The sequence below is a fragment of the Canis lupus genome, chromosome 8 (assembly GCF_011100685.1).
Source record: "Canis lupus familiaris isolate Mischka breed German Shepherd chromosome 8, alternate assembly UU_Cfam_GSD_1.0, whole genome shotgun sequence".
Classification (NCBI taxonomy): domain Eukaryota; kingdom Metazoa; phylum Chordata; class Mammalia; order Carnivora; family Canidae; genus Canis; species Canis lupus.
In genome coordinates, this window is record NC_049229.1 from 61,354,737 (window position 1) to 61,376,924 (window position 22,188).

A 22,188-nucleotide genomic window follows, 5' to 3' on the forward strand; every position below is an offset into this window, starting at 1 on the left:
TTACAACTTTGTACCCACCTCCAGGCCTTTGCAGGTTGGGTTCCCTCTACTTGAAATACAACCCCCCCCCCCTTTATTCGGCTGGTTTTCATGCCCCAGATCTCCCTTAAATGTTACTTATCCTAAAAGTATTCCAAAGTAAGGACGTCCCTGTTACTCTCTCACACCTGTAAAATGCACCTAGTGTCTGGAAAGGTAGCTTGGCCCTTCTGTTGGTGTGGGTCTGTTCTTTCCCCACACCCCCCTCTCCCCCGCAGCCCTGAAACATATAAGCACTTTTAGCATAGAAACCATTTCTGTATTAACTCCTTATCCCCAGGGCTAGGCACACAGCAGCTGCTCAGAAGTACCTGTTGCATGAGTGAATTCTGGGAGATAGGTATGATACTCCTTTTCCCCAGGAGGAAGCTATGGCTTAGCAGTGAAGTAACCTGCCCAACTCCACGTTTACCACCTACTAATGACTGGATTTGAAATGAGGGGAGGGGGTTCATGTTTGCCCACAGGTGGTCCACACCCGGCCTCTGCCCTCCTGATGATCTGAGCGCTCTACTAGGAGCCTCTGGGATGTGGAAGAGATATGCCCCCAGTTCGGTCTAGTATGATAAGGGGAGAGGAGGTGCTAGCAGCTTTAAGAGGAGTACCTGTTTGCAGCCACAAAACTTTTTTTTCAGTCCCTGTAGGAAACTTTAGTGTTCCACGCTGGCATTTAATGGGAGAATTTCCTTTAGATTTTTATCGTTGGCAATATAGCTTAATGCGGTTTACCATATTTCAATCGTTTGCCTACCTCCTTCCTGGTTTTTGTCTCCCTTTTAATACCTGTACCATTGTTTACTTGGTGTTTTGATTTGAATCTATTTTTACATAAGTATTGTCTTTAAAACTTCATTTTGTTGTAAATAAAATGGAGCCTTAAGATACTTTGTTGATGGTTTAAAAAGTGTTACTGGTGCCTGCAGAAGAGCCCAGAGTCTTCAACACTACAGCTGTCCCTTTGATTTAAACTGATCTGAACGGGGGTGCCTAGGTGGCTCAGGTCATGATCTCCGGCTGCTGGGATGGAGCCCCAGCATCTGAATCCTTGCTCAGCAGGGAGTCTGCTACTTCCTCTCCGCTCCCCCTCCTCCCTGCTTGTACTCTGTCTCGAATAATCTTTAAAAAAAATGGACTGGAACAGAAAAGGGTGGTACTTGTATAACGCGACATTGTTTGGTCCCAGGCACCCCCACTTTGGAAAACACCACTTTGTGCTGACTTGACTAATGTCAGGTCTCAGAATTGGCCCATCAGAATTGTGACTGTCTAATTTCGGCATCACTATTTACTCAAAATGTGATCTTAGACCTGAGGTATGGCCAGATGCTGCCCAGGGAAGACAACAAACAATTGAAGGAGTGCTCTTGAGTTGTACCTTTAACACTGACTTGATGACAAATACACTCTGCAACTGCCTGTGTAGCAGAGAAGTAAAATTCTAATACTGGAACCAGGGAGTTCTCCACAGTAAGTCAGTTCCTGACCTTGGCATTTCAACCACTCCTCTTCATAAAGAGCTTGGTAATCTGAATGTGATGATCCAATTTTTTCTCTCAAAGGCATTTTGCCTTTCATTAGTAAGTAACAGCATATTTAAGGGTAAGCAGATCTAAAACTTAAGCTATAAGCAGATAAAAGCATTTTTTTTCCTCGAAATATTTGTTTCAAAAGCTTTTTTACCCACTTGTCCTACTTTGGAGGGAATGGTCTTCCTCCTTCCCATCCACGTGTGGTTCTAGAACACATAGGTAATAAAACTGAAAGCCTTAGAATTACTCTAAATAGAGTCACTAAAGATGATGGTCTTCCCTACAGAATTCTCCATGATTTCTAAATTCTATTTTATTTAGACGTAATTCATCTGGGAGAGGAATGGTGGTAGCCTTTAAGTGTCTGCATACAGGTTTTCTTAGGCTGGAAGCTGAATTCTTTTCACCTACAAATTCTGCTTTAGAATGGGGAAGGAATTTAGAAAGAACAGCCTGCAGACTCTTAATTGAAGATTCTGTTACTAAGAGCCTGGCTTTACTGCTGTTTGAGAACTCTTTGAAAGTTAGAGCCAACGGTTTTTTTTCTAAGATGGTTCTATTCTTAAATAATTTTTTGAAGCCACAAAACTAGCCACCAAAATCATTCCTTCGAAGTTCCTTTAACTCACAAGGTGAATTGGGATGGCTTAAATACCTCTCACCAGCAGCCTCCAAGAGTCTAGAACACAAGAGGAGCCTAAAATTTAAGGGGGGAAAAAAATGAAAAGCTTTAAAAACCTGAACTGTTCAAGTAAGTGTTTATTAGTAGGTCTGTCCAAGTATTTTTCATGAAGAAAACCTGGCTCTTGTATCCTTTTAACCAAGCTTGTTAGAACTGTAATATCTGGTTTCTTAACCCTTAGTAGATTAGAAACAATTTAGGGGAGAAGCCTGCTCAGAGTTCTAACCTAGAAGTGGGGTACACAGAACACTTAGAAAAAGACCTAGACCAAATCTAAGGCCACTAGTACTGAAGCAAGCAGTCCCTACAGCTTTGCATACCAGGTCAGGTTAATAGGGACCCTGAGATGTGAAGAACAGGTCAAATTATGGTCTAAATGAACTCCGTTTTTAAAAAAAAAAAAAAAAAACACCCTTGAAACAGATAATTTACAGGAGAAACTTGGTCTAACTTGACTGGTCCATGAATTGAAAAAGTGAGAAATTGTGAAGGTTGGGGATCCTGGGTGGCTCAGCAATTTAACACCTGCCTTGGCCCAGGCCTGGAGTCCTGGGATCAACTCCCACATCAGGCTCCCTGCATGGAGCCTGCTTCCCTGCCCCCGACCCCCTCCCCACCTTTCTCTCTCTCATAAGTAAATCTTTATTTTTTTAAGATTTTTATTCATGACAGACACAGAGGCAGAGACCCACACACAGGCAGAGGGAGAAGCAGGCCCCATGCAGGGAGCCTGATGTGGGACTCGATCCTGGGTCTCCAGGATCATACCCCAAGCTGAAGGCAATGCCAAACTGCTGGGCCATCGGGGCTGCCCAAATAAAATCTTTAAAAATTGTGAAGTTTTTTTAACTTCACCAGCAACTGGATGGTTCATTTGGTAGAGTATGCAATGTTTGATCTCTGATCTTGGGTGGTGGGTTTGAGCCTACAAAAAAAAACATTAAAACTTTTTAGCTTGAAACATGAAAATATATTCATTCGCAAATCTTTTGGTGTGCAATCAAGCTTTTTTTTTTTTTTTTTTTAAGGGATGGAGGTCCTGTGAAGAGTGTACCAATCTTGTAATGTGTCCTCAATTTCTTTAAAAGAGTAAAATTTTGAGAATTTGAACACACTCTTGAGTTAAATAATTTTTCTCTGGGTCTTGTACAAAAATTAAAAAATCACAGTAAGTTCCTTAACTATCTGGAAAATGTAGTTAGACCTTTACATTTGAATTGGTGAGATTTTGTAGGCAACAAAACCAAAAGTACTTCATCATTCAAGTAGAAACTTGACTCTGGTTTAGAAAACAAGTGTTTGCTTCAATGCAAGTGTTCTGCAGGTTTTAGTAGTGGATTTAGGATGAGGCCAATAAGATAGTTGGGTCCTCGTGGCAGCAATTCTAGATAATGTATATATAGAATTGAGCATTTGATACTGTTTTTGAGGATTTTGTTCAGCTTCACAGTAAGCTTATCTTTGAAGAATCGCTAACATCCTGTGGGCTCCCATGCTTGGGTAAAGGGTAGATTTATAAACTCCAATTTGATCTCAAAAATTTGAGTAATTATAACTATTGAAATTCCTAAAATTAATACCAAGCACCTGTTAGAAGAGTCGAGGTCAAGAGTGAATATTTTTATTTTGGAGTTTGTCCCCAGCTCTTTCCTCGGGCCTCCTAAGAACAAGGTCTGGGTTGAAAGGAGAAGGTGACTGAGATTTTTGCTGTCACTTCATTTGCCAAATTCCTGTAGCAGATCCTGGGAACGTGCCTCCGAACACCTGTGAAACAGCTGATGTTCATTTAGCAGCTCAGCATCTGGTAAGTGTCAGGTGTGCTGTACGGGTTGCAGAAACTCGTACTGACAGGGAATTTAAGAGCAACAGTTTGCCAATGGCCTAGTAAATGAAAATAACAATATTTGTCTTTCACTTCCAGAAGTATGTCTCAGGAAGGTGATTATGGGAAGTGGACAATATCCAGTAGTGATGAGAGTGAGGAGGAAAAGCCAAAACTAGACAAGCCATCTACATCTTCCCTCCCCCATGCTGGGCCAAGAGCAGCAAATGAGCCAAGTTACACCTGTTCTGAGGCTAGAAAAGTTGCCTATAAAAGAAAAATCTCACCTGTGAAGTTCAGCAACACAGATTCACAAGTTTCATCTCCGAAAAGGCAGAGGAGTGGTTCCCAGGAAGACCTAGGTTGGTGTCTCTCCAGCAGCGATGATGAGCTGCAACTGGAAACACAACAGAAACAGGTTGAGAACGTGGTGGTCAGAGAGGAGCATGGAGTCTCTTCTTCCAAGGGCAGTGCCACCCAAAGAACTGGAAATCACAGCCCTCCTGCCCACCATGGGTTCAAAGAGGAGGAAGAGGAGTATGAAACCTCAGGGGAAGGCCAGGACATTTGGGACATGTTGGCAAAAGGGAACCCCTTCCAATTCTACCTCACTCGGGTCTCGGGAATCAAGCCAAAGTATAACTCTGGAGCCCTCCACATCAAGGGTAAGTGTTCCAGCGCTGTCAAACTGCAGCACTGTCCCCTTGGCAGAACAAGGAGGGTGAGCTAGAATGGTCTCCAAGAACCCTTCTTTGCAGTCTTAACTACTCCCAGGAAAAAATACCATTTTACCAAGCAAATGCATTAGTTTGACAGCAAACTAATGTTTTCTTAGAGAATCAGAGTGTTTCTCAGTCCTGTAGATCAACCAGTTGGAAAACTTAGACAATTCTAAACATTGTGCTAACTTTTAAACTTGCTAAGAACACTTAAATAGCAAATCCCGGGGAGCAGTTCTTTGATTCCTGGATCAACATTGACAGCAGCATCACCTAAAACTTGTTAAAAATGCAAATTTGGGGGCTATGCCCCGGTTCACTGGATCAAACTCTGGGAGCAGGGCTTTGCAATCTGTTTTAAGAAGCTTTTGAGGGGATTCTCATACCCAGTCAGGTTTGAGAACTACTGCTTAGTATATGTGCTGCCAAAACAAGCACGAGAACTGCTTAGAAGCCAGGTTTCAATTCCTGGTGAAGAAACCAACATCGGTACACAAATAGACATTTCAGTTCTGAATCAGAAGGTAGTCTGTAGTTGCTTTGCTTTATTCCCCAGTGTGCATCTGTGTGATGTCATATGTATTTGGTCTTCATTCCTGGTTGATTTTTGTCCCAGGCTCCTGGAATTGCTCTAAAGTAATGAAAGTCAAAGAAATATCCCTTCTGTTTCTAACAAGCTCCTTTCAGTCACATGTGGGTTTGTTAATGAGGTGAGTTTTGGAAAGACCTAAGAGTGGGGGACTGATTGCCAGGGAGACCCAACTGTGTCACTGAAGTCGGAATTTTCAGGTCCACCCTCACCCTCACCTCCCACCCCCAAGGAAAGGGAAAGGGGCTGGAGGTGGTTAATCTCTAATGGCCAACGATTTAATCATCATTCCTTTGTAATGAAGCCTCCTTTCAAAAACTAACTTGAAGGGGCTTAGAAAGCTAGGTTGATGAACACATGGAGGTGCATGGAGGGTTCACACTCCTTCCTCTATTCCTTTTTCTTTGCATCTCCCCCACCTGAATGTTCCTGATTTGTATCCTCTTATAATAAACTGGTACTCTAGTAAGTAAAGTGCTTTTTGGAGTTCTGTGAAGCATTCTAGCAAGTTCTCAAAACCAAGGAGGGGCAAATAGGTGATACTGTGGAGAACTGCAATACATTCCTTTTGTGTTGTGTACCTCTTATAAAAATACCAGGAGTTTCCTGAAGGCAACTTCTTTAAAATCTTTGTACCCCAGCATGTAGGTCACTGTCTGGAAGAAGCACTCAATAAGCATGGTCTAATGAATGAGCCTACTCTTGAAATCCTCAGGCAGTTTGATGGTTAGGAGCACAAGTGCTGAAGCCAGATAGCTGGACATCAATCCTGACTATCCCCCTTCCTAGCTGTGTGGCCATGGACAGCCCCCTGAGGGGAGACTCCTCATCTACCAAATGGGAATGAGCAACTCCAGCTCAGAAAATGGCTGTGAAGGGTAAGAGTAAACACATGGACAGTGGTAAAAACTGTGCCTGGCACCTAATAAATCCTGTACGAGTGCAGCTGTTACAGTCGGCGGTGGTAATTGTATAATTCCTCTCCTAGTACAGTTTATGAGAAGGGAGGGTTTTTTTTTTTTGTTTTTTTGTTTTGTTTTGTTTTGTTTTTTTTTAAGATTATACTTATTCATTCATGAGAGACACAGAGAAGCAGAGACACAGGCAAAAGGAGAAGCAGGCCCCATGCAGGGAGCCTGATGTGGGACTCTATCCCAGGACTCCAAGATCACACCCTGGGCCAAAGGCAGGCACTAAACCATTGAGCCACCCAGGGATCCCCGAGAAGTGAGCTCTTTGATCTTACTTGAAGTCAAGTTGGAATGAGTGTGAGGTGCAACCCCCTTCGACATGACCTGGAGTGCCAGAAATATGAGCTTAGGGTTGTTGGTGCCTCTGCCCTCCTTCACAGGAAGCAAGTGCGCTCAGGAGGCGGTGTTGCTAGACCACGGCTGTTGCTGTTTTCTAGACGGTGTTGGGGAGGTTTCTTGGAGAGGGACTTGGATAAGTACTTAAAGGAGATAAAGATAAAGATCTGGAAAGAATATATGGTCATTGTCCTTCGTGGCAGTTTTTTAAATTGATCAATCATCAGATTCTGAAATTGTAGGTTTTAGTTTTATGTTCTATTTCGTTAAAACGTAATAAATATTACTCAAATTTACTCGAATTTTATGGAACATTATGTCTAACTTTGTAGTCATTTCTCGGTTCACGGTTTTCTCAGCCAAATTTTGATTGTCCATTGTGATTACCAGATGATTCTTATCAAAAAATAAACTTGATATAAATGTTTTGTCTTCTCAGATATCTTATCTCCTCTATTTGGGACACTTGTATCTTCAGCTCAGGTGAGTTTATCGTGGTTTTTTCTTTGGATGAAAAAGGACAAATAACCCCATAAAAAAAGGAGGACCTGTCTCAGTCCTGTATGGGGTCCCCAAGATGGTACGTGCCAGGAGGCTGGTACCAAGAACCACAGTTCTGCTGAGGCTGTGTCCAGCCATCAGCATGGAATAAAGATACCAGCACCAATGCAGCTTCTGGCTGATCAAGAAATCACTCTGGGAATTCCAGCCTGAGGGACTTCTTTTGGGGACACAGTTAATCTCCTGGGTCTCTAGTACAACTCTTGGGGAGGTGCAGAACCTGTAGTCAAGTGTAATTGGTATAAGCCTAGTGAATGTCCAGTCCCAGAGGCCTGTTCACAAAGGTAGCTATATAAGTTAGGCTGAAAAGAAATGTTCTTTCTAAAAGTCCTTTTTATGATCACCTAGGGGGAAAAGGGATAAATTTCTAAGCCCTTTTATTTAAATTAATCAGAGGGCTCTTAGAAATATGTAGTAAGACTACTTAGAAATACTGCCAAAGCCTGCAGGATCCTTTCCTTAGAACCTGTTTTTTCCTGCTCTATCCCATTGATTCAGATTCCTTGAATTGGTTATTCCCTTCAGGATACATTCTAGGTTTGAGTATTGTAACACAACTGTCCAGGTTTACAAATAATACTTGGGAGTTCATCCTTAGTCTAGTTTCTTTCAGTTCAATAACTGAACTATTCTGCTTGGCTGAATCACCCATAATGCTATTCCTTTTCTTTCCCCATCTAGTTTAACTACTGCTTTGATGTGGACTGGCTCATAAAACAGTATCCACCAGAGTTCAGGTGAGGACCACAGGATGACTGAGAACAACTGTAATGGGGCTCGAAAACACAAGATTAGTGATTCACAGGCAACTGCTGTTCATCTTTTTTTTTTTTTTAATATTTCTTTTGAAACTATTAATCATACAAACCTAGTTACATAGGAAAAACAGCATTTGTTGATCTATTCTAATTAATCTCCTGTGTTCCTAATATAGATGTTAGCATTCATGGCTGTTGCTGTTTCCAGAAGTAGATAAGGACAAGTCCCAATCTAAAGAACTTTGATATTAATGTGAAGGAAAAGATCATTACTATCTGCTTTCTAGACCTGTAAACATGCCACACTTCCCTTAGCACAGCAGTGCTGTTCAAAGAACCTTTGCTAATGATTCTTCCTGTAGTTCAGGAGCCAATGAAGGGGGTTTGAGAGCCTTCTCTTATCCAGATTACAGAGGTGATGGATTTTTCAGTTCATCCTCTACAGTTCCTCGGCCTGGTGTTAGGCAGTGTAGCCTGAATACAGATAGGACAGGTGGCAGGTCACTGTACAATGCTATGTCTAACATTCACCCAGCAAAACCCTTAACAGCAAGTAAGGTAAAGGAATATACCCACAGCAAAATAATTGGTCAGGGTCCTCAAAGTTCTCGGTACATTTAGGACATCCGATTTTGGAAACCTTTATTAATAGCAGATAAAATTCTATTGAAATTTCCTGAGAGGCTTTGTCACTCAAGGGCTTGTGTTTGACCTGTAACACATAGGATTAGTTTTAGCTGTATATAACAGAAAAGCAAAAATAACCATGGCTTAAATGAGAGAAAACAGTTTCTCCAGCCTGAGAAGTCTAGAGAGTAGACATTCGTGGTCTGGTTTGGGGGCTGCTGTGGTTCTCAGGGACTTAGTCACCCATTGTGTCTTTCTGTCCCACCATCCTGTACAAGTCCTCAAAGTATCTTCATGGTCCAGGAAGGCACCCAGTGCTCCAGGTCACTGGTCTCTGTTCCAGGTGGCAGGCAGGAGAAAGGGCACAAGGGCCACCTCCCAGCTATGCCTCCTTTGAGCAGCCTCCTGAATGTCCCACACAACACCTGCTTATATTTCATTGAGCAGAACTCGGCCACAAGATACCTTATTTCCTTGAACTCTACAACCACTTATTAATAAGTCTGTGTCATGCCTTGGGCCTGGGCTTGTTCACCCTTGTATCTTGGGACTAGTGCAGTACCTACTACACAGTTGGAGTTTAGTGAATATAGGTCTAATGAGGAAATGCTTTTTTGCTTGGTCCAAAGGAAGGGGAGAGAAGAGCATACTATTAAGTAACAATAATTGTGTATCTTTTAATCTGAACTTAAACACATGAACACAGAGCTAACTATATGTCCTTCTGGACCAAAGAAGATAATTACTTAGGGATTTCCTTGAGTCACAATTTCTCTGGGTCCCATCAGATCTTTTTTGGGATCAGGCCACATGACCCTGTTGTAAAGGTAACTGGTTAGTAAAGAGTAACTGGTTAGTGCTCTATTTTAGCTCCGTACTCAGTCACCACAAAGACCAGAAACAATTGTCTGGTGGTAAGGAAACTAGCATTCTTTAGTCAGTAGTCCAGCTTTATAAAAGATATATTCTAAATACTTCTGATCTGTTTCTAGGAAGAAACCAATCCTGCTTGTGCACGGAGATAAACGAGAAGCTAAGGCTCACTTACATGCCCAGGCCAAGCCTTATGAAAACATTTCCCTCTGCCAGGTAAGCTACTTCTGTTTGAGATCGTGCTTAGTCCAGGAGTTGAAAGGATATGTAGACATTTAATCTAACTACCCACCTAGAGCAAGAATCCTTTATCTAGCATCACCAACAGATACTTTTCGAGCCTTGACTTAAATGCTTTCTGAGACACCCATCTATGTGTGGGTAGCCCTTGAAGTTGGAAGGATTTTTCTTTCTTTGTTGACCTGATATCTCTGTATTTGTCAGGTTCCTCCAGAGAAACGGAACCAATAGGGTAAGTGTGTGTAGAAGACTTACTTTAAAAGAATTAGGTCACATGATTGGGGACTGGCAAGTCTAGATGTTATAGGGTAAGCCTGCAGGCTGGAAACCCAAAAGAGAGTAGATGCTGTAGCTCAGGTCCATGATGGTCTGAAGACCGAATTTCCTCTTCCTTGAGGGAGATAGTCTTTTTTTCACTTAGGCCTTCAACTGACTGGATGAGGTTCACAAAGAGAAATCTGTTTGACTCTGCTAATTCAAATGTTAATCTCCTCTAAAAACACCTTCATGGCAATATCTCCCCAAATATCTGGATACTGTGACATGGCCAAGTTGACACACACAATCCTCATCTCCTTTTACCTTTTGTGCTTGGGTCCTGATTTCCCCTCTCTGGAGCCACGTATAATAAACTCTACAAATGTGACTGATGCCTGTTTATAAAGTCCTCTATTGTACTTCCTTCATTTTCTTTCAGGTTTGAGCATCATTTCTTTAGTTGTAACAAGAATCCCTATCATTCCCCCATCTGCTAGCACTCCTCTGTTTGCATCTAGTTTGTCATTGTCCTTCTCGAACCTGACCAGGTTTTCTGAATGCAAATCAGTGGGTGCTTCTTTCTGTGAATGCAGCTTAAAACTTTGTTTTGACAACTTATCTGACGGGTACTTGCTGCTGATACTTGACCCATAGACCTCTGATCTTTTTCGTGTGAATTGCAGCGAAGGCCTATACTGGAAGGATGGACAAATTAGAAGTAAACCTATTAAGAAACTATGTGAGTTGAGCTGCAAATGTCTAGGCCTAATGAGGGAACAGTAAGTGGTCTTGTAACAGCTGTATCTGCTTTGTTTGCTGGGACCAAAGCAAAGCAGAAAAGGCCAAAAAGTTGTAGCCGAGGTTCTTGTTACAGTCCCAGAATTCTATCCTAATGCCCTTCATTCTGTATGTGAAAATACACTGTAAGTCTTGGACTTCCTTTATGACTAGTTGCTTTTGATTCCATCCCTAAAAGAATATTGGGTGTGGGATGTCGTGCAACAAACTGGGGAGAGAGAAGCAAGAATTTTTCATAGTATGATTTCCTTCTTGTGGAAATGGTAGCTCTGAAGTGATTGAGGTCATACTGACCTTTTCCTGTTTGGGCAGCTGACTAGTCCATTTCCAAGCAGCCACAATAAGATACTTTCTCTTTGCCATAGTGAAATAGCCTCTAGATTTATGCTCTTGGAGTGCATTGACAAGCGTGAACTACATGGAACCTAGATCATTTTTCATTTTCTTTCTAATGTCTTTTTTCCTCCCTGTTCATATAAGAATTCCAACTCATTCTAATGTTCTTTCAACTATAAAATGCCATCTGTGTATGTGGTTATTCTTAAAGGTTCACAGGTTCTCAGTCTGCTCAATCTTAAACCTGGCTTAAATTTTTCCTGTGATTTGACCCACAGTACTTTATGTAGTTGGAGTTTTTAAAACAGTCACTCCTTGGCCCAACATGTTTATGGCTCAGCTTTTATACATAAGTTTCTGCTTGGCAGTTGCCTAAAATCCCATGGTTTGCTTTTGCTTCTTCCAAAAGAAGAGTTTAACCTGCAGTAGGATAGTGCTCATGAGACTAATAGTGGTTAGAAAATAACCTAGGAATCCTAAAAAGCAATCATGAAATCAGTGGAAATAGAAAAACTTTCAGAGACTGCCACTTGTACTGGAAAGTTTGGGGGAGTATGTGGCAGGTCTGATGGTGTGCTCCAGGCTGGCCACTAGGGGGCACGACGGCCCACTGTCCTCTACCTCCACCAAAGAGCTGTTCAGAAGGTCCTAGTACTAGTCCAAAGTGTAGGACTGTGATATCATCCTGACCTGTTGAATTCCCATCACATCCTTTCAGTGAGATGAATTCTTGGCTTTTTAGGACAGGAGTGCAACATAACATCTGACGAAGCTGAGGCATAGTAGCGAAAATCAGCGGATCTTCCCATGTTGCACATGTGGGGCCTGAGGCCAGAGATTGAGGCCTTATGGTGGTCAAAGTTCAAACTGCCTGGGTTCTGCAGTTCTCTACCCACTAACTATGTCCATCTGGGTCCATCACTTAACCTCCGTAGGCCTAATTTGTTTATCTCTAAGATAGATTGTTAATAGTATTCTTCACTCAGTTGTAGTACCAAGGATTTGGTACATTTGCCCCCCAAAAAGCATCTGTTAGCTATTACCTGTTGAAGTTACTATCCTTGTGCTTAGACTTGCCCAAGAGCAAACAACTGCTAGCAAAACTAAACTCAGAAGCCATCTCTTGACCATTGCATTTTCTGAGCCAAATACCAGATTATAGAGAGGCAGTCTTCATTCTAATTTTATAGTTTTAAAGACCTACTCTTCTCTGATCTCTCTTCATTTGTGTGGCCAGAGCCTACAAATGCATTCTGGTCTGTGAGCATCCCCAAACACTGAGCTTAAAGGGTATATTGAGCGGGGCCACCTGTCTCAGCATCCCCAAGACAGGTGTGTCCTACTCAACCTGATGTCTTCTAATTGCCTATTTCTGCCTCCAGCAAACAAGTCCATCCCTGCCCTGTTGGGGTGGGGAGCTTGATTTTTAGAAGTACTTAGTTCCATTTCTAGAGTGCTTACTCCATGCAGGCCCTCTCTTCTAGACAGTCCATGTAGTTGTCTCATCTCCTCCTAAAACTCTGAATCCTCTAACAGCACCCTCATTGTAAAGAGAAAAAAGATGAGGCATAGAGACTTAAGTATTTTGCAAAGTCTCCCGAAGTTGTAAGGATGGGATTTTTGTGTCCCTGTGTCCACATTCCTCACTGTTAAACTGTTTTGACATTTGTTTAACTCTTTCATAACCTACATTTTGAGATGTATTCTGCTTAACCAAGGTCTTGCTATACTGAATGTTAGCTAAAAATGTTTTAATTCTCCACCCATTCCTATTTGTTAAGGTATCATTTTGTAATAGGAAAATAGATTGAATATATTATCTTTTCGGCACTCGCTAGGTTATCAGTATGAGAACTTCCGTTTTAACATCAAAATGTATGCTACTACCACATTGTTCATTTTAGATACGGTCTAGAAATTTTCTGATACATTAATTTCTGTGTAAGCCAAATATCTTAATTTTAAAACTTTGCTTACGGTCCCCTTTTTTTTTGGCAACTAAAGGTAACAGACTTCTTCTGAGGACTAATTAAAAATTCAGCATAAAAAAATTCATATATCAAATCGTTCTGGCTAATTAAAAAACTAATGAACCTCACTGGATAGGATTATAAAAGTTGTATTGTCAGTCCAGGGCCTCTCCACTAGAGGGCAGTGAAAACAACTCAAAACAGTGTTGACCCAAACCTTTTCTAACTTAATTTCCAATAGGTAAGGATATTGAGTTTGCTAAAAATAAGTGACTCAACTTCTTTTTCATCCTAGGCAAAGTTGGATATTGCATTTGGAACACACCACACGTAAGCAAATTTTTACAAGATGGGAGAGGGTGTGATTTTAGTAGAGCCAAGGACACTATTCTGAAAGCGCCCTTAAAGGAACTCCCAGGTGACAGTTTTGCCAGGGAAAAGAACATCCGTAAGAAAGTAGAGGCGGTGGAGCTGTTTACTAACAGCCTTAAGACAAAGTCCTGGGATTCTGGCTCTTAATGTGAAAATCTGAATCTGTGATGTGGTTTCTTCTTTCTGTTCAGGACCCCCCTTCCAGCCAGTGGGGGGCAGGGGCGGGGTGGAGTCGGTGGTGGTTTGTTGTGTAGTCGAGGTTACAGATGACTCTAGGTGTCAGTCATGTGCCTTTGGATTCCACTACTTAAAAAAAAGTCTGATTTAAGATGCTGAATTGCATTAAATAGAATATTAGGTCAGCTCCATGCTGTGATAAACTACAAAGCTGTTAATTTGACACTGATGCCTATCCCTGCTCAAAACTTCTCAGAAATTTTTTAGAACCATTTTGAGATGTTGTAAACCGGGCAAGAAGATCTTCTATTACTTCCTACATGACATGTTGCACCTAATGATCAGTTTGATTCCTACTGCAGTTAATTCTTGCGGCTGTTCTACTAAGCCTTTTTACATAATTGTTCTATAAATGAGAAAAAGAAGATATGGTTGTTCCTATTTCAGTATTTTTGTAAACCAGCAGTGGAAGTGGGTTGGAATTGTAAGCATGTCCCTTCAGGTAACAGTCTCTAGGGCAACAAGGAATCTCCAAGGATGGATTCTGACCTGTCGAAATATTAGTCCCAAGTCTTGCTTGTGGCCGTTGTTTTCTTGATGTTACAGTGACTCGAAATCAGGAAATATGTTCATAGTTCTTTGGCAAAATATGGTTTGAAGCATACAGCCTGTTTTAAAAAGTAACCAGAACAGGAAGGGCTGAGCTATTTCATAAGAGGATGCTTTTCCACCGTATCTTATCTGGTCTTTAATCCTCCTGAGTCAATGTTTTGTTTACCAACCATCCCTGACGGGCAGCCTCTAACAGGATAGGGTTTGAGGATTCTTGTGAACTTAAGCGTTTAACTCAGGTATAAATTACTCTTTATGGAGCACTTATCACAGGATGATAGATAGGATACAAAATAGCCTTGAGTAGACTGAGTGGGTATCTTAGGCTCCCCTCCCTGCATCACAAGAGACCCTGGTGGTGGATGGCGGCAGTCAGCCTGTCCTAGCAAGACGTCCTGACCGTAATGAATAGCACCAAATGAATCCTAGTTCACCACCCTTAGCCGGGCCCCTAGCATAAATCTTATTCTAAAATTCCCCCATTTGGGCCCTGGACATGATTTGCTGATCCTTAGTGTCAGCTTCTTGCGTGGCCCCACATTCTGTGCCAGCAGTCAGCATTTTGTGGGCACCATCACGCTGCAGTTCTGTACCAGCATGTATGAGAGCCTGCGTCTTCCATCTTCATTTCAATTACACCGTGAGTCTTGTGAGGGACTGAGCATGTTGGGTCTGGCCAGGATCTAGCATGATAACGTTTGATTGATCCTAGAGGGGCTATCCTTTTATTATGCTACTTAACACATGATTTGGTCCGTCCTCTTCATTATATAGAGGTCCTTCGTAGATAAGCAGTTATCTTCCAGCTACTGTTGAAGACTAGAGGTCCTTCGTAGATAAGCAGTTATCTTCCAGCTACTGTTGAAGACAGGACAAGGACCCATTTAACTCTTCATTCTCATTTGGTTTTAGCTAATATTGATTTCCCAGCACCTCCCCTCCCCCCGCCCCCGGCGGGTTGAGCCTAGCAGTTACTCAGGATTGTAAATGCCTAGGCAAGTAATTACAACAGAGCCCTTCCCAGCCACATAGTTAACATTTTGTTAAAATGCTAGTATCTTGAAGACTAAACTCATGTCTTGAAGTTACTCAGTTGCTCATTTAAAAAATTTCTAAAGAATTGATTAAATGACTTGTAATGAGACACAGCTCTGGTATTTTGAGACTTAAAGTGTTTTTTGTTTTTTTTGTTTTTTTTTTAAATTTTTATTTATTTATGATAGAGAGAGAGAGGCAGAGACATAGAGGGAGAAGCAGGCTCCATGCTCCGGGAGCCCGATGTGGGATTTGATCCCGGGTCCCCAAGATCGTGCCCTGGGCCAAAGGCAGGCGCTAAACCGCTGCGCCACCCAGGGATCCCTATTTTGAGACTTAATAGTTCTCGTAGCTCTTAGTGTTTGGATGAGAGGCAAAATATTAGGAGTTAGAAAAAGGAGGAAACCTTCCAGCTCGCAGTGCTGGAGTGTAATGTGCCTCCCCAACTTGAGAGTGTAGTTACTATACTAAGTAGGAAGTAGTCTTTGAGATTACATCCACTTTAGCAGAGATGTTTGGACCATGTACTGTGCACAAAACATCTGAAGACAACCAAGATATAACCCCCATCACTATCCCTGTTAGATACAATAAACATGCTTTATCCATGTTCCTGTAGGATGCCATGCAGTCTCAGGGCCTGTCACCCAGAGCTTTAGATTTCTGAACTTTTTCACTGTCCCCCAGAGCTGGGAACAAAAGTACCTCTAGCTCAGAATCGGTGGGGAAGGGGGGAAGCCAAAGCAGCCAAATGGTGAATTGTCTGCCTGGGAGCCAGTGGCAGACTGCAAGGTGGTCAGGCACCGCTTTCTGCTTACATCTGTAGCCAGGCCTCCCACCACACAGGACTTAGTCCCACATTGACCTACCCATCCACACACTTGCCAGTTGTGTGACGTGTCCTTGGCCCTGTACTTCCCTGTGGAAGCCATGCCTAGTGAGATGAAGGTCCCACCCCATGAGATCCAAACAAGCTCTTCTGGCTCATTCAGGAACTTTGATCATTCCCAGTACCTACCAGGCCATAGATTCTGCTGTTGTAAAATAAGGCTGTTAATGCCTCCTGGATCACCAGGGAGATATGTGTATTGTATTCTGGAGAGCTTCTGGAATGCCTGGCACAGAGGTGCTCTGCAGACATTGGTTTTCTTCCCCCTTTACTGGAATAGCTCCAGGTTTGGAAATTATCCCTTTTACTGCCCCCACAACTTAACAGGTAATATGCAGGTCAACATTTCTTCAGGGGAGACTTCATTTCTTATGCATTTTTAATTGTGATTTTATTAGCTCCTGCCACTTTGCCTGAGATGATGGCTCTCTTTAGAATACTTCACGCTCCTGTTGGATAAGATTCACTGACAGCAGTACATGATTTTCCTGATAATTGATGCCTTGATTAATGGAAATATTTGTGAAACTTAAATCTTGGATTCATAACTGGCCTTATTCTTAATTACAGTCAGCTGCTGATTTGGCAACTGTGTGTGTAAATCTGCCCAGATTTCAGGAAGCCCATTTCATAAACGGAGAAAAGATTGGTTCAGCAGCTGTCACTTCTCCAGCTTTGCATTAACTTACTGTTTGCCAGCTTGGGTTAAATTCTAATTTTGGCAAGAGCTAAATATCTCATTCTCTTTTCTATTCTTTGCAGTATCTTTTTATGCTAACCCCATTCTGTCCATATACAATTCAGTTTTGTTTATTTGGAGAGAACCAGTGGTTAGTTCCCTCCGCCCCAATGCATGAACTGACATCAGTTGGTATTAAGTAGCATGTTGGCCCCAATGGAAATAAGGCAGAGTTACTGCCTTGAGAAGTGAATCCCTAGTTACAGGGTGAGAACTTCGATTCATGAAACAATTGGGAGACCAAAAGCCCTCTAGGAGTAGATGAAGAAATGAAGCAAGGCACTGAAGGAGTCCTGGAAATGCACATGGGGGAGAGTTCATTTCATGAACACATGTTATGATTCCTTCTCAAAACCCTGGGCAGCAAGGAAGGGATTGATCCTTTACTTTATTAGTGAGAAACTGTGGGACACCAAGTGACTTCCGTAGGGTCCTACATCCTCCAGTTGATGACAAGAGCTTAGGTCTTCTAGCTTCAAGTAGAAAGCTCTTGTTTGTATCCTTTTCCTTCTTTGTCTAGAAATAAAACAAGAGCACTCTGACGACTGGAGGGAAGGCCCATGGCAGAGGGAGGACTCAGCTGGGTCTCATCTGAGTACATGAAGAAAAGGAAAGACTTCAAGGCTAGATCCGTGTTGGTGATGAGTATGGCATCTGTGGAGTATGAGAAAAGATCAGTCTTAGGATAGTGAAGCATTTTCAAACTTTTCCAAACCACAACCCACATTAAAAAGTACAGTGTACATAGTCTATCACACGTGTCCATACTCCTATGCTGTGAAACCAGTTATTTAAATATCTACAATATATTTGAGTTTCTAACTATTTTAAATAGACTTATTTATTTTAGAGCCTAAGCGGGAGAGGGAGAGAGAATCTTACAGCAGACTCCCCACTCAGCACAGAGCCAACATGGGTGGGGCTCGATCTCCTGACCCTGAGACCATGACCTGAGTAAAAATCAAGAGTCAGATGCTTAACTGAGCCACCCAGGCACCCCTCTATTGTAGCACCTTAAAAAACACTAGCTACGATGTAGTAGCAGGAGGCTGTGACCATACTTTGAGAAACACTGGACAAGGTTTCCATGGTCCTGAATAGATAAGGGCTTGAAGTGTCAGGCTTGGCCATGTGGGCAGGATGAGGCAAAAGTTCGTTTACTCAGAGCATTTCAGAAGGTGGTTTTCTACCTATCACTTAAATAGACTTTGATTTTAATAACATGTAGAAGAAATGAAGGTTGTAACTGTTAAGTTTGAGTAGTAGAAGGGTCTGAGAACTCCTTTAGCTATGATATTTGCACTGTAAAAATAGCATATATTTTAACAGCATTAATGCCTTTGTTCTCTTATTTTTAAAGGAAAATGATGTTACTACTGTATGAAGAAGGCCTCCGGGTGGTCATACACACCTCCAACCTCATCCATGCCGACTGGCACCAGAAAACTCAGGGGTTTGTAGGCTTCTGTTTACTTCACAGCAGTGGTTCTGGGTGGCATTCACTTGACTCTTTTCTTAGATTGTTTCAAAATAAAACACAAAAACTTCACCTGTAGCATAAAAAAGAGACAGACCTGGAAATAGTATCTTACTGCCTCCCCCCCCAGGTCCACTGCTTCAAGTGTTAACAGTTGAGTACATACATATCCGTGACTATCATACGTGTAAACATAAATACTTGCTTTTCCCAGGTCTTACAAAAATGGGATTATTCACACTCTACAGCAAGTACAGGGAACAGCATATACAAAGGCTCTGAGTCAGGAAAGGGGGTGTAAAATGAAAGGTCTGAATCTGTTTTTCTGGTGAGGCCCATCAGTAACTTGCCCCAGTACCTGCTGCATTCTTGCTTGCCTATTTCCCAAATGGTATTAAAGGGAAACTTAGAAGTTAATCATGTTAAAAACCTCCCATCATCCCGAGTTTATTTTTCCATAAAAGAAATCTAAATTAATGCCTTTTTAGAGTCTTTAACATGTTCATATGGTCATGAATCTCCAAAAGAAAATTTGAATTTGAAATTTTTTCATGCTTTTTAAATTATATTATTTTATTACTAACCCTTAGTCCTTGGTATACTTATGCTAGCTCTAGTCTGAGTACTTTTTAGAAGAGGGGCTTGGGTTTTTGTTGTTGTTGTTGTTGTTGTTGTTTTAAGGATTTGTTCCACCTAAGCTCCTCCTTCTGACTGGCTTTTATTGCTTTTTTTTTTTTTTTTTTTTTTTTTTAGCCATTTTGTATGTCTCTGCCTTCGCCAGGGTTAGAAGAAACTTTATTCATCTGGAACCCTTCAGAGTTCACTAATTCTCCAGTCTTCCTCCCCCCTGCCTTAATGCTCCCTGCCACTGCCCAGGCTCGTGCAGTCCAGGGCATGTGAGCTCTGACAGAGCCCAAGTCACACCTTTAAGCTGAACTGAAATACAGGACCTTCTAGCCTCTGTCCTGTGGGCTCACTTCGACTCCAGAGTACCCTCCTCCCTTCATACCAGACCGCCCCTCCAGTTTGAAAGGCAGGCTCCCCCCCACCCCTCCCCAGCCCAGTATCTCTGTGTCTATCTCCACTCCTTTCCCCACCATAGCAAGGGGCTTAGAGCCCCACCCCTGATCTAAAGATTTTTTTTTTTAATTTTTAGTGAAAGGGACCATACAAGCAGGGGTAGTGGGAGGAAGAGGGAGAAGCAGACTCCCCACTGAGCAGAGAGCCTGATGTGGGGCTTGATTCCAGGACCCTGGGATCATGACCTGAGCTGAAGACAGACACTTAACCAACTAAGCCACACTGGGCCCCCAATCAGCTGAGTTTAGGGTTAACTACACCATTGCTCCTCCCAGAGCTTCTGAGCTGCCCAGTTGGGTTTTGAAACTCATCAGTCTATGGAGTTTTGGCACTCAGTCTCCTGTGGCTCAAAGAATCCCACCCATGGCCACCAGCTTTTTTAGAGTGAAACTTGAGCCAGGATGCTTTAGGTCTCTCTGGATGACTGCTGTGGAGGAAGGGATTAAGGATAATGATTCAGGTTTTCTCCTGTACTGAAAGTTTTGGTTTTGTTTGCTTTTTAAAGATTTTTGAGAGCTCAGCAGGGAGAGCAGCAGAGGGAGAGGCAGAAACAGGCTCCTCGCTGAATAGGAAGCCCAATGTAGGGCTCAATCCAACCACTTTGGGATTGTGACCAGAGCTGAAGGCAGGTGCTCACCAACTGAGCCCACCCATGTGTCCTGAAAAAGCCTTTTTTTTTTTTTTTTTTTTTTTCTTTAAATTGACTGGTAATAGCCTCACATGGTTTAAAACTCGGTTTTAAGTCTTCATACCCAAGGGTATGAAATCTCCAACTTCCCTCTACCTGCTACCCGAGAGTAGGGTACTGTTATTGCACAGACAGTTCTAATCTCTCAAATTTGCATTTTTGTGTTGTGGGTTATAATTTTTCTTCAAATGCTTAAATGTAGTCCTTCTGTGCAACTTTCATGGTTGGTCTCCTAGTTATTCTCTGTTGGTGCTGTTCTGCTATGCAAGTGTTCCAGCCATCCTTCTTAGCTGCTGGTTGGTCTGCCTGTTAATTTCTCACTTTTAAAATTATTTGGCTCACGGTAATTTCACATTTTACTTTGTAAAGTGCTAAAAACACCTCACATCCCGGTATCCTGGTTTAGAAAGTTGTCATCTGTCCTGTTCCTCATCCAGACAGTGCTGTGAATGAGCCCCTAATCCCAGTGGAGCCAGAACCAGCATGTGGGCTCTGAATTGCTGTTTGTGAGGGAGAGACGGATAAATCCACCCAGCCAAGCGTGCTCATCTTATAGGTAGAGAGGCAGGCGCTCAGAGGTCATTGAGCTGCCCCCAGATGACACAGCCAGTTAGCAGCCCAGAACCTGGGCTGGTCCTCATCACAGTGTTACACCTTGTACAAGGGATCCCCTCACAATGGGAAGGAAAGGTGTGACCTGCCTCCCTGCTAAGAAACGTGTGCAGAGGTTTACCTGTTTGTGACCTATCATGGAGCCCTTCACAGAAGGACTGGGTTTTGATGCAATTTTCCCACTTGCTGGACTATAGAAGTTGGGCAAAGGAACTTGTTCTCCTTTTGAAAAGAACTGGCAAAATGAAAGCTGTCTTTAATATGTTACTGGGTTATTTGAAAGTCTGAGGTTAGTGTGAATGTAATATTAAATGTGATAGCTCCTCCTTGCAGACACCAGAGAAGTACAGAATATGAAAATACCTCAAACTGCTATAGCCTATACATCATGAAAATGCGTTTATTGAAATTAGATTGCACTTTTTCCTTAGTGTAGGTAACTTTTTCCTACTTGGCTAAAATGCTACATGGATGTAACTTAACTTGCTGGGTTACTATAGGTGGCAAGAGTTTGCTGTGCCAGTTTGGGATGCAGCTATTAGCTGTTGTCACTGGGTCTTGGCAGTATGGAGGTGGGGACAGAGGTAGAGAATAAGGAAGGTGTGGTCAAAGAGGGAGCTGAGAGCATGGAGTCATGAGAGGTGGGCAAAGGCCCGATTTTAGTGGGTCCTAAACTCACGATCATGTATTGAAAAATCATTCTGAATATCTTGGAAGTCTTTGGAGTGGTGTGATGGGATTTATGCTTCATGTTCCCAAGGATCCACTCTGCTTACCATGTTGACATAGGAAGTGAGATTTGCCTCTTCCTTAGGGTGAATGTACAGTCAGCACAGAGGTATCACTGTGATTGATTGCTTTCCTGACTGTTAAGAGTTATTTCTTATTCTATTCCAGAATATGGTTGAGCCCCTTATACCCACGGATGGCCCAGGCAACCCACAGATCTGGAGAATCAGCAACACATTTTAAAGCTGATCTTATCAGCTATTTAATGGCTTATAATGCTGCTCCTCTCAAGGAGTGGATAGATACCATCCACGAACATGATCTCTCAGAAACCAAGTATGTATTGTTTGGGAACTTGGGGTTCTTAAAGTGGGTGAATGTAGATACTGCGTGGCTCCCAAGGTACCACTGCAGGGGCTTTGGAAAGAGGTAGAATGATATTTGACTGTCCTTTATACCAGGTGAGCAGGTCCTCTCACTATCTGCATCTCCTGGATCTGGGGCCCTAAAGTGGAAGCCAATAGTCTTTCTGCTAACCATAAGCCTCCCTCTGGAGTATTCTTAATTTCTTTGCCTGATATTTTACACCTTGTGGGTGTTGCAGCATGATTTGATGGGCTGGAAAAGGAGTTCGGGATCCATTACTGTTCTGAGGAGGCATCACAAGAAA

General features: G+C 42.4%; 1 protein-coding gene across 10 annotated transcripts in view; it reads left to right on the forward strand.

Annotated features, from left to right (window-relative positions):
• Positions 1-22,188, forward strand: part of TDP1 (tyrosyl-DNA phosphodiesterase 1) — an 84,894-nt gene that overhangs the window by 1,130 nt on the left and 61,576 nt on the right. For 4 of the 10 annotated variants that reach the window (XM_038545541.1, XM_038545535.1, XM_038545543.1 and 1 more), the window contains exons 2-8: positions 4,172-4,737; positions 7,127-7,170; positions 7,930-7,985; positions 9,626-9,722; positions 13,404-13,438; positions 18,293-18,385; positions 21,687-21,854. In XM_038545541.1, the coding sequence (XP_038401469.1) occupies positions 4,176-4,737; positions 7,127-7,170; positions 7,930-7,985; positions 9,626-9,722; positions 13,404-13,438; positions 18,293-18,385; positions 21,687-21,854 (1,055 nt within the window). In that variant the 5' untranslated portion in view covers positions 4,172-4,175. Of the gene's footprint in view, positions 1-1,894; positions 2,320-3,972; positions 4,055-4,171; positions 4,738-7,126; positions 7,171-7,929; positions 7,986-9,625; positions 9,723-13,403; positions 13,439-18,292; positions 18,386-21,686; positions 21,855-22,188 lie in introns of those variants that run through there. The other 6 variants (XM_038545537.1, XM_038545536.1, XM_038545538.1 and 3 more) reach the window with 6 other exon arrangements.